The sequence below is a fragment of the Budorcas taxicolor genome, chromosome 3 (genome assembly GCF_023091745.1).
Source record: "Budorcas taxicolor isolate Tak-1 chromosome 3, Takin1.1, whole genome shotgun sequence".
NCBI lineage: Eukaryota > Metazoa > Chordata > Mammalia > Artiodactyla > Bovidae > Budorcas > Budorcas taxicolor.
This window is the reverse complement of record NC_068912.1, coordinates 113,010,213-113,022,882: the sequence shown is the minus strand read 5'-3', so window position 1 is coordinate 113,022,882 and position 12,670 is coordinate 113,010,213. Positions and strand designations below refer to the sequence as shown.

General features: G+C 48.4%; 1 protein-coding gene across 1 annotated transcript in view; it reads right to left on the bottom strand.

Annotated features, from left to right (window-relative positions):
- INPP5D (inositol polyphosphate-5-phosphatase D) overlaps positions 1 to 12,670 on the bottom strand; it is a 138,504-nt gene that overhangs the window by 66,994 nt on the left and 58,840 nt on the right. The window contains exons 3-5 of the mRNA XM_052637361.1: positions 11,593 to 11,743; positions 9,110 to 9,284; positions 4,780 to 4,920 (exon numbers count right to left, since the gene is read on the bottom strand). Coding sequence (XP_052493321.1) covers positions 4,780 to 4,920; positions 9,110 to 9,284; positions 11,593 to 11,743 — 467 coding nt within the window. The remainder of the gene's footprint in view (positions 1 to 4,779; positions 4,921 to 9,109; positions 9,285 to 11,592; positions 11,744 to 12,670) is intronic.

Genomic DNA, 12,670 nt, shown 5'->3' with positions numbered 1-12,670 from the left:
TATTATTCCTTGTTTAAAGTTCAAAGTAGGGCATGCACAGTAATTTTTATGTTTCATATTTCACATTAAATATTTATTACATTTAATTATAATCTGAAGATTTGCAACTATGTAATTGTATTCTTTATGACTTGTAAATCTTTAATGCAAATTATTAAATCTCCTACATTTCTAATTTTAAAAATTTCCTTGACTTTTTCCCTAATTTATTATTTTTTAAAATTATTTCCCCCTTGCTCTTTTACTTTCCAGTTGTTGTTACTATTCATTCACTTTACAGAGATTTCTTAAAGACTTTGTTTGGTTCACTACTGTATCTCTAGCCCCTGGAACAGTATCTGGCTCTTGGTAGCGTGTGTCAATTCGGTCATATAAGACTCTTTGCAACCCTATCGACCGTAGCCCGCCAGGCTCCTCTGTCCATGGGATTCTCCAAGCATGAGCCCTGCAGTAGGTTGCCATGCTCTCCTCCAGGGGATCTTACCAACCCAGGAATCGAACCCAAGTCTCTGTGTCTCCTGCATTGGCAGGTGAGTTCTTTACCACTAGCACCACCTGGGAAGCCCAGGCTCATAGTTGGCACACATTCAATCTTTATTCACAAATATTGAATAGATTACCGTTTCCAGTACTTTGCTTGACTGTGGCAATATCTGTGCAATCAGGATATGGCCCATGATGCCTTCAGGAGACTAAGAGCCTGGATTAAGTTTGTATGTTTCACTTATTATTCTACCCCACCCCATTTCTGTAACAGAGCATTTAAATCTTTGGCTTTTCCTCCAGTAGTGTTTCGGCTGCATCACCTGGAGCTCTGATATACAGAGGCTTGATTCCTCTGGGTTTCCAAACCTCTCCCAGGCAGGCTATCATTGCATGAAGTGCCTTCCTTAATTCCACTGTGATTTAGGAGATGGTCTAAAAGCACCCAGATGGTTGTGGCTAGTTTTGTTATCTCTATTTTCATCATCATTCTGCGTTCTGGGAACACAGAATGGACACTTCTGTTTTGGGTGTATTCATATCCAGCTGCTCAGTAGGCTGCTGGGTTCTTATTTTTAGGATCACCAGCACACTAACATTTCTGGAAAAAAATTCTTGGAAACTTTTTGAAGGGAAGGCATGTGATTAGTACATTTTAACCAGTTTTTTTAAATGGGCGAAGACTCCTTAGGCTTTTGAAGGATATCTATGTTGAGTTAATCCCAAGGAGAAATCAGTAGTCTTTTTGGAGATGCTGCTTCAGCATTTTTATCATGTCATCAAAGAGTATGAATAATATTAAGTATCGTAATTTTGAAAAGTAATGGTGCTATTCATAATTACTTTCTGAATTCATCTTTGCTTGTGGCTTTGAAGATTGTAAAAAGAGGTTACAGTACTCCTGTTTGGTTGTTCTGTGACTGGATCATCATAAGGCTTCTCAATACCTGGATTTAGCTCCTTTATAAGCCTGAAAACTTTTTCAAAAATATATATTTAGTTATCAGATAAGCATAATTTTTTCCCTGCTTCTTGGAGAGCCTGCCCTACCAGCTATAAGTTGAATCTCTATGCCCTCTTTCCAAAGACTATTGTTTTTTTAACCACACATTCTTTGCGGGTGCTTATCTAGTCCTCCCTTGTTATATATATATATATATATGTGTGTGTGTGTGTATATATATATATATATATATGCTTCCCTGACACTGCTGTGTTTTGTGATTTGTTTTATAAATCTGCTTTGAGAACTGTGGGTTTATTTTATGGCCTCCAAAGAAGCAGTTATAATGATGATGTATTTTTGTCTGGTTGGTTGGTTTCTTTATTAAAATCCTTACTTAATTGATAAAACACCCTCTCCCACACTTTGACCTGTTATTTTAAAATCCTACTTATAATTCTTCTTGTTTCTCCATTTCAGGAGTTACCAAGTATTTCCAGACTCTGGAGACTTAACTTCTTGTTCTCTTTCTCTGCAAAAGTTTCTGTCTGGTTCTAGATGGTCTAACTTAGGGTTACAAATCTCCCTAGAGCCTTTGTGTTGCTGAGGCTCTCTCAGCTGCAGGCAATGACATTGCCAGGACATTTTTGCAGGGGAGGCTCCTGCACTGTTTCTCACTCCTTGGTTCTCTGTGACTTTCCCATCCTCACCCTGGGGTCTGTGTTGGGCCGGGTGGTCTGAGCAGACAAACCTGCTACCTTCGGCTCCATCCTCAGCCCCCGGTTCCAGGTCCTTCTCCTCCACCCATCTCTCAGTATCTGCCCCTGCCCTCTTCCCCTCCGTGTGCACTCCCCGCTGCGAGGACCTGCCCCATGTGTCTCCCAGCTTCAAGTGCCCACTGCATGCCTATGACTCCCAGATGTATGTACCCTTAACCCTGAGGTCTCCGGGGATCTAACTTCTAGAACTAAATCCTTGATTTGATGGCTCTGCCCACAGGATATCTAATAGCACTTCAAGCCAATGGCAGTTCAGACAAAGATGATCCTCCTCAACCCTTTCCTCATTGACTTTCCCCATCTGAGTAACTGGCATCACCCACCACTCAGCTTCTTGCACTGAAAATCTAGGGATCACCCTTGATTGACCTTCCCCTGACCCTACATCCATCTGCCAGCTCCACCAATCCACTCCCGCCCAGGGCACACCAGCCCTCAGCGCCCACATTCTCCCAACCATCAGGTCATTTAACTAATATCTATCAGCTGTTCCTGTATGCCAGACACTGTCCAAACCCAGGACTCAGCAGAATGCAAAGCAAATCCCTGCCTCCTCTGACTTCCTTTCTTGTGGGCCAGCCTTACATCACGCAGCTCCCAGCTGTCTGCTGCTTTTGGTGTGCCTCCTAAGATCCAGTCTCCAAAGCTCTGACTCAGGGTACAGCGCCATGCTGAAAATCTCCACCTGGCCTTGGGAGGCCTGCGTGATGTGGCTCCTGCCAGTGTTGCCAGATAGCACACGGGTGGTTGTTGTTTAGTCGCTCAGTTGTGTCTGATTCTTTGTGACCCCATGGACCGTAGCCCTCCAGGCTCCTCTGCCCATGGGATTTCCCAGGCAAGAATACTAGAACGGGTTGCTATTTCTTCCTCCAGGGGATATTCTCCAACCAGGGATTGAACCCGCATCTCTTGCAACTCCTGCCCTGGCAGATGGATTCTTACCATAGTGCCATCTGGTTCCTCAGATTTTCTAAAATTGCATCCCTAATTGCATCTCCAAGCCTGACTATCACTTTGCCTATGAAGCGAAGACAAACAAGTGGAGGTACAGGATTTAGAACATCACAGTGTCTCTGCTTCTAACTTGAAGTTAACTCTCCAGTAAATAAAGGAGTAGAAACCTAGAGAGCTAGCCGAGTTGAGGAAGCTGCTGGCACCACAAGGGTGAGGTGACTAGATTCTGCGAAAGCCCGGCGAGCACAGCAGTGTTGGGCAGAGGTGCTGAGTGGCTACATGAAGCTTATGGAGACACTGAAAGGTACAGCCCCTCCTGGACAAGGAAGCAGCAAAGGACAGGATCTCCACTGGAGCAGAAATATAAGCTTGCTACCAGCCATCACGAAATCGTGCTTCTTAAAAAGGAAGTGCCATGTGTGTGTTTCCTAGTAATAAACAATTTATAACAACAGCATCGTATGGAGAAATAGCTTTCCGTGGAAATCTACAAAAATGATGGCTCTGGGTCCAAAGGCTGAAACTGCATTAGTTGAAAGCCAATTCATTGAAATGAAACCTGACTGGGCAATTTGATGAGTGCTCAATCTGTCAAAGAAATTATTTGCTGAATGTACCAAATGTACTGATTGTGCTTTTAAGAGCCTTTAAAAGGAAGGTTCAATTTGATTACTGATGATGAAAGATTCTTTTTTGCATATTAACTAAGTGAAGATAGATAGGGCACCAGAGAAACTGACAAAAGAATTTTGAAACTGATGTTTATGTAATAAAACACAGAGTAGAGGCTGATAAAACCTCACCCCCATGAAATGCTATTTTTCCAACAAAAATGCTGACCTTTCATTTGCCATGGGATTGTTTTGGGTCTTTGTAATTTCTTTCAGATGCTTTAAAATGTTACTGTCAATTTTTTCAAGTATTTAAAGTAATTTTTTTGGTCAGTTCTTCAGATAGCATATCAGTCTTAATTTTGTTCCCAATAATTAAGATATTTTTGTTTTTGTTAATTGTGTCTGACTCTTTGTAACCCCCATGGATGGCAGCATGCCAGGCTTCCCTGTCCTTCACTGTTAATTTTAATGGTAATGAAATTAAAACAAGGAAAGGAATTGGAATTTTTACCAATCCGTCCTTCAATGAATTCATTCGCAGAACACTGGCATTTTGGTGAATCAGCTCACTTTAAAAACCTGCCACCACTGCAATCTTAGGCCATCATCACCCACACAGTAAAGGGCTGACTTTAATTTATCTCCCCTTGGTGACCTTATGTGCTTATCAAATGTGCTGGCTGCAGCAAGAAGGACAAGAAGCAGCGAAAGCCTTAACCACCGCATCCTGAGCAAGTGTGGAAGGGCTGGCAGTGTACTTCCGCCCACCCCTTCCCATGGCAACTGGCCTCAAATTAACTTTCTTTCTTTCTTTTTTTTTTTAAACGCAGCCACCACCAAGTTCAAATACCATGAAAACAAAACCTCCAGCAACCACAGATTTCTAAGTCCTACCGACTGCTCAATTATCCCAAGTGGCAGCTGGCCCAAGTGCAGGGCTCACCCTAATGAGCTGGTTCCTGGTCTGCTGTCCGCCCCCCTCCCACCCACACTGGGCAGCTATTACCCATAGAGCTCTTTGCAGAGGAGCGCGGTCAGTTTCTTCAGGTGAGGGAGACTGCTGGAGCCCGACTTGACGAAATCAGAGTCCAGGGAGAGCTGAGTGCTTAAATAATCTTGGATCGCTTTCAGATGCTCTTCTGGAATCCTGAGGGGATAAAAGTAGAAATGACAACATGTTTTTTTCAGTTCCTTTAGCCATAGACACCAACAGTAACAGGTAGAAGAAGAAATCTGTATTTTCAGAGCCTGCAGCTGAGACACCAGCCTCCAGGAGAACCGTTTCCTGAACCTGGACAGGCTCCCTGGGTCTCAGTGAAGGGATGAAGAACAGGTCAGACACACATAAAGGACCCATACGGCAGGCTCCCTCTTAACCCCCCCATAAAGGCTTTTCTGGTACGTGGAAGGAAGCCATACTCTACTGGCTGGGGATAGGAATCTTTATCCTTTGACAATGAGACAGAAGAGCTCTGAAAATGTACAGAGGACTTGCTTTCCTGCTTCATCTATTCCTAAAGACAGAATCTAAGGGCTGAGGGATGCTCTAGTCTAGAGAAGGCAAATAGCTCCAGCTCACAGACCAATTCCCAAGTTCATGGCCAAAGGCCACTTGGAGCTCTGTGTCGAGGGGGTTCCCGGTCATCTGAGGCTCTGAGGGGAAGTCTCTGTGATGAGTGATGGGGCTGGGGGCATGGTAGTGATAGCCTAGGTGCTGGGCTCCAACCCCCGCTCCCAGTCTGGTTCAGTCCCTTTCAGCTTCTGGATGAAGCACATGGGCCTGAGTCAGGACCTATCCTTGCACAGGACAGCCCAGCAGAGGCAGAGCCCAGGCCTCATCACACCAGGGCCACCCCCGAGGCTGATCACACCTCTACATTCTATCTCCCAGCACTGGTTTTTTTTCTGGATAATTTTTAAACATTGAATTTTTGTTCCTATAATAATGAACATTGTAATCAGAGCAAGTATGCTCTGAACGTACCATACTAGTCACCCTGTTTACCATTTCATGTTCATTTTCCTTTTTAAAAAAATCTTTCTATGTTCATCTGGCTACGCCAGGTCTTCGTTGCAGCACTTGGGATCTTCACGTTTGGCGTGTGGGCTCTTAGGTGCAGAATGTGGGATGGAGCTCCCCAACCAAGGATCGAACCCCGGCCCTCTGCATTGGTAGCACATAGTCTTAGCCACTGGAGCACCAGGGAAGTCCCACATCTTCTCCTTTAGTCCTCAAATCAATGTTATGAGGCAGACATTACTATTATTCCTATTCCACAAACAAGGAAATGGGGTGGGGTAGGGGAGGGGCTTAAGGACGTCGATTTACACGTGTGAAAAAATTCATGCAGGCCTTAAATAGCTGTGCTCCAGCCTTGACATGCAATCAAGGTGAGACTAGAGGTTATGGTTTTTGTTGTTTTTTTGTTTTTTTTTTTCCTGTAGGATCCTGGAAAGAATGAAAGGTTGTTGCTCTTAAGATTGAAAAGATGTGGACTAGCCATTTTGACTTATTTAAAGTTAGTAACTATTCACATACCAGTCTTCATAATATTGAAGTTTAATCTATACTCATTCTGTGTCTTGATCCAGTTTCTGCCTCAGTCTGGTTTACTAAAAAGGACAAATCTCTCCCATAGCATTAAGACTTTACCAGTTTTCATGCCTGTTGACTTGTAACTTTGAGATCATCAGTATTTGCTTTAGGAAGGTATGTCTGTGAAACATGTTGTCGAAAAGTGTTGACATAAAGATGTAGACACTGTTTATCAGAGAAAGTTGATTTTACTCAGTAGTCGGGCTTCCCTCATAGCTCACTTGGTAAAGAATCTGTCTGCAGTGCAGGAGACTTGGGTTCGATTCCTGGGTCGGGAAGATCCCCTGGAGAAGGAAATGGCAACCCACTCCAGTCTTCTTGCCTGGAGAATCCCATGGACAGAGGAGCCTGGCAGGCTACAGTCCATGGGGTCGCAAGAGTCGGACACGACTTAGTGACTAAACCACAAACCAAACCTTGTATTAACTATGATCCAACTGATTAGATCTAATTAGCTTGCACAAAAGACTGTGCGGTTTGTCTTATAATTAAGAATAATCTAAACACAGTCCTCTGTGCACAAAGGTTTTTCACAAGCAACATAGATTCACTTGCAACCACGAGGCAGAATCTTAGTTTTTCGTGCCCAGAAGAGAACTGAGGGCAGGTACTATGTTCCCTCCGGTGTGTTCCACCTGCACAGGCCCATCTCTAAGCAGAAGTTTTAGGCAAGTTCCAAGGCTGTCTGTTAACTGAGAAGTCACACCAAAGAGGGCTTCCTAGCTGGTTCCGTGGTAAAGAATCTGCCTGCAATGCAGGAGACATTAGATCAATTCCTGGGCTGGGAGGATCCCCTGGAGAAGGAAATGGAAACCCACTCCAGTATTTTCGCCTGGGAAATCCCAAGGACAGAGGAGCCTGACGGTCTACAGCCCACGTAGACCGTCCCAAAAGAGTCACAAAAGAGTTGAACATGAGTTAGCAACTAAACAACAACAACACATCATAGAGGGCCACCTCCTGGGCTCACTAGCCCTCAGCTGGCCCCACCGCCCCATCTCAGGAGCTGCCTGGAGGCTCAGCTGAACACTTCGTCCTGCCCCACTGGGCCCTGGGTCCCTTAAGTAGACATGTCCCTAGAGAGGAGGAACTGATAAGGAGATGCAGCTAAGAGAATGCATGGAAGAGTCAGGAGGAGCTGGGCAGCACGGGCACCACTGAGCATCGTTGCCTATTTCCTCAGGGACTGCACTGCATTTGGCACCTAAAACCTCCAAGAAATAGAGCCTCAAGGAAACTAAAACAATGGGCTCTGCATGGACTCTTTTAATAAGTATTTGTTATGCAGAAACACATATTAGAATGATCATGATAATGAATCAACATATTTAGAGCATATTTAGCTTCTTGGTAAACAGAACGAGGAATTCCAGGAGGGTGCAGAGATTATAGCCTGGTAGGCCTGGAGAAGAACTAGAGGATGTGTCAAGGTGGAAATAGGAAAACCCCAGGTATCTTAGCAACCAGCGGCTTGTGCATTCCTTCAGGCCTTCCCTTTGTATTTTGCCAAATCAGATGGCAGGGGAGCAGCCCTGGGTGTCATAAATGAAGCTTTCAAGTTGGAGATGTTGCATGAGCCCTGCCAATAGCATATTATTTGGGGGGACTTTTTCTCATAAGGAAACAAAAAAATGTTTTGAAATGATTAATGCGTGGAAATGACTGTGTGCTAATTCATTCACTGAACACAGATCTAGGAGCTTTGACTCGAAGCAGGTGACATACTGGGTGTTGGGGACACAGTTCCCCTCATAGAGAGTCTTCCCTGAGGAAGCCATCCTTTGGCCTGTGCTAAAGTCAGGGCCTCTGATTGGCAAAATAACCAACATCGTTCCCAGGCAATACTGCCACTCGCATCATCCAGCCTGAGCCTGCCAAGGGGGCAAAGGAGCTGTGGGACCTCACTGACATGGACGAGTCTGGTGCCACCCATGGGGCCAGATCCTGAGAACCCTGGATCAGGGCAAGTGAAACAAACTGGTAAAAGGATTGCATCTCATACCTTCCACAGGCTTCCCTGGTGGCTCAGATGGTAAAGAATCTGCCTGCAATGCAGGAGACCTGGATTTGATCCCTGGGTCAGGAAGATCCCCTGGAGGAGGGCATGGCAACCCACTCTGGTATTCTCGCCTGGAGAATCCCATGGACAGAGGAGCCTGGCGGGCTACAGTCTATGGGGTCACAAAGAGTCGGACATGACTGAACACTTTCCACTTTCCATAACACTTTCCACCGCAAAGAAAGGAGCAGTACCCTGTGCAGACCTCACAGTTCACACCACCCATGGACTGGCCCATCTCCTGGTGACAAGGATGTTGGCCACCTTTGCACGAAGCCCAGAGCAGGTCCAGGCTGTAGTGCAGGCATCTCCGCTGCTGGGACCATCTGAATCAGGGAGAGGTGTTTGGGATGGGAATAGATGTCATGTGAGTTCATGGGAGGCCCCGGCCAGGGAATCACAGCCTAGGCCCCTGAGTCTGGAGCAGGCCCATGCCATTTGCAGCAGAGAATCATCCATCACTCCAGAATCAGCTCCTGCCCTGGGGCCTGGTGGACACGGAGCATCTGGGCAGGGCCATTCAGTGCCCACTCGGTCAGAGCCACCCTGAGAACTAGAGACTCACCATTGGGAGGCGAGTGGGCTCCATGATACCCTGTCCTGGGGTGGAAGGGGCACCCCCAGGAGGGAAGCACAGGGTGAGCTGCCTGGGTGTCATGGGGCCCGCCAGGTGAGACTCACCCACTGGTGTCCATGGCCTGCAGTCGCTGGAACAGTGTCTCTGAGAGGCTCGGCCGGCCGACCTCGGCAGCTCGAGGGATCTCCATGGAAGCAGGGGCCTCCTTAGCCTCGCATGGCCCCGCAGATAAAGGGATGATGTTTCTGGGTGGCAACTCGGGCGGAGACATGGCCCCTTCTACCCAAGACAAGAGCAGGAGAGCCGTCTGGGCCGAGTGTACCCTCCCTCAGCATCTCCACCCTCCCACGCCCTCTGTTGGTGATCTCCCCACCCTCCCGTCACGTGGGGTCCAGGCCAGGCGCCCAGCCACAGACCCGCCTATGCCCACTCCGTCCCTTTCCGTCCTTGCTCCCTTGCCAGCTCTGGGGGAGCTGACCAAGGACAGGTCTTGGTGGCCTCTGACCCGGGGCCCAGCACAGAGTGAGTCCCATTGAGATGCTCTGCAAACACCTGCTGGGATAAGATGGCCATGCCGGGCAGGGCTGCTGGCCTTGGATGGGTGGAATCAGCCGCCTCAGCGGCTCAGCAGGCCAGCTGGCTGTGGGGCAGAGCAGGGGCCCTGGACCAGCTTACACTGGGTTCCCATCACGGGAGGAGTGGGGCAGGGAGCAGGCAGGGCCCCGCCACACTCCCACCCAGGCCCCCTTTTCTCTGGACTTTCCAGTCTCCATCCTTCCTTCTCTATCCCTCCAGACGCTCAGAGACAATGGAAGAGAGTGAGGGGCTCCCTCCACCCAAGTGACCAGACTCGGCTTGGGAGATGGGGCTCCTGCCCACTCACCGGGGAAAACTTCCATCCTGCACGTAGCAGAGATTGGGGGGAGGGGTGAGTCCTGAGCCCCTGGGCCTGTGACATCTTGTCCCAGCCTCTCCCCACACAGAATGGCCACCCTCAGGGGCCTGGCCACAGACCTCCCCCGGGGACATCCTTGGGGGAGGATGAGCCCTTGACTTCCTCACCTGGCCTGGGTTCTATCAAGGGTCATGAGTCTGTTTAGAGCCCCATGGGGGCACGCAGCACCTTGAGGAGACCTGAGCCAAATCTGACACCTTGGACTGGACTGGCGGGGGCGGGGTGGGGTGGGGGAGGGGGACGGTTGGGTGGGTGTGGGGAGGCTCGGCTTCAAGCCTACAATAGGGCCTTGCTTGGGGAACCGGAGCCGGCCATCGTGAGATTGTGCTTCTTTTTCCAGTTCTTTCAGGGAGGGCTTTTTCTAGTGTCGGGGTCTTTTTCTAGACCACCATGCCCAGAGGGGAAGAAATTGGGTGGTGTGTGAGAGGGAATGCAGAGGGCATTTCAGCAGGATGGCATCTCAGTGTCAAGGCCCAGCCTGGACTCCTGGGTACCGCTGGGTGATACCACACGGCCCCGGGCACAGCCCTGGCCCCAGACTCACGGTGGACATGTCATCTTTGGCTACGTCACAGCCGAGGGCACCTCTTTCTGGGCCGGGGGAGGCGAGAAGGAACGCAGCTGCCTCAGCCTGTGAGCTGTCCCCCTCAGCCCCTGCAGACCTGAGCACCTTTGAACACACTCTGGCTGGGCCTCACCTCCAGGAGCAGGTGGCTATTCAGAGCTGGCCCTCTGGTGAGGCCGCCGAGGCATTGTGCAATTGCTCGAGGTGAGTCTCCAGGGAGGTAATGGAAAGGGGGCCCGCAGAGGTGGGGGAAGGGACGCCCAATGGACGGCTGGGAGCAGCCGGGGACAGGAGGAGCCAGGCCAGGGACCTCGGCACTTCTGGTCTCGTCTGTCCTTGTGGGGAGACCCCCAGGGGTCTTGCTGGTTCCAGGCCCTGGGACCTGGGACTTAGAGGGAGCCCTGACCGGTTGAGAGTCTCAGTTACATATCTCAGGGGTTTCTTTTAGGACCTGAACATTTGAGGGGAAGAGAAGGGTGGCTCCCTGGCTGCACTGCCTCTCTGTCCGACTCTCGCCTGTGTGTCTGTCCCTCCACTGCTAAAGCAGCAGCACTGACTCTCAGATACCTTTCAGGGGCTGTACCTTTTTTTTTTGTTTTGTTTTAATGATACTCTCATGAAACACCTTTCTCATCCTTCCAGTTTGGTGCAATGATCTCTTCCTCCCTCCTCTTTATAGCAAAATTCAGCTAATTATTTTGACAATGATTTTAACAGCATCGAGTGTTTACTGTGTACTAGGCTCTGGGATCTACATTGACTCATTTGATGACACCGAGAGGTAGACACGATTATTAGTGTCTCTTTAAGAGCAGTCTGTGGTTAGGAGAGGTTAAGTAATTCATCCGAGGTCACACAGCTAAGAAGATGGGGAGCAGGAAGTTTGACCTAGGTCTGTCTGACCCCAGAGCCTGTGTTCCTAACAGGTCTTTAACCACAGTGTCACCCCCTCTGGTAACCAGACCCACCTAATCTACAAGCACCTGAAGTTGGAGAGATACCCCAGAACTTAAGCACAGGACTCAGATGGCAGGGACCCAGGGCACTTTCCCTCCATCCCTTCCTACCTGTCTCCTCTTCTGGCTCGTCTCCCGTGTCCTCCTCCTCCAGGGGCACGGGATACTGCAGGTGGGTCACCAAACCCATGTTTTCCTTCTTGTAAAACTCGATGAGCTGGTCCAGCTTGGTGAAGAACCTCATGGGGACGCCTTCGGACGCCTGAGGACAAATCCCAAACAGAAGCACATTGAACTGACTGGAACACCAGCCAACCACAGAGGCCACCTGCAGCGGAGATCAACGAGACCGAGGGAGTGACCACAATCCAGAAAAAGTTCTGGGCTCCCACACAGGGCCTGGCCACCATGCCCACACCCTCACAGCCTGTATCCAGTAGCCCCTAACAGCCAGTCTGCAAAAGGCACAAATAGAACAGTTTAAAAAAAATTTTTTTCTTTCGGTTTAAAAAAACACTTTTCTTTTAAAAAGTATTATGTTGCAGATATAATGCATTTTCTTTATGGAAAAAATCTTAAATACATAATTTAAAAAATCATCTGCAGTCCCACAACCCCAAGAAACATATTTTCAATAGTTTAGAATAGTTTTTCTGTACTGTTGTGTATTTGTGTGTGTGTGTGTGTGTGTGTTTGGTAGGGGGAGTTATTAACCCTCCTCTCCCAAGAGCATTAATTTTTAAATACGGGGAAAATTCTATTCTAGCAATTGTTTTATTTTTATATTTTTCATTTGACATGATTCTGTTTTACCAAAACTCAGAAAATGGTCAAGGCAGCACAAAAGTCTTCCCTGATTTGTATCTCTGTTGCTAATGACAGGGCCCACGGAGGGTAATTCTGGGTTGTTCAAATGCCCTGGGGCCAGGTCTCCTTATCTCTTGCTCAATGGCTCCAGCTGGAAACTCAAGTTCGGCTGCAGCCGGTGTCTCCCACCCAGGCCCTGCCCCTGAGGAGGCCCCACCCACACGAAGGTGCCTCTGTGATTACCGCCCCCAGGTCGGCAGGCAGCAGGGCAGGATGAAGAACTGCGGGCAGGATGAAGAACTGCAAGCAGGATATTTAGGGTCTCCTGGATACTGTACCCTATGGCTCCTAACCCAGCATGCCCCAGTGTCCTGCCTATCCT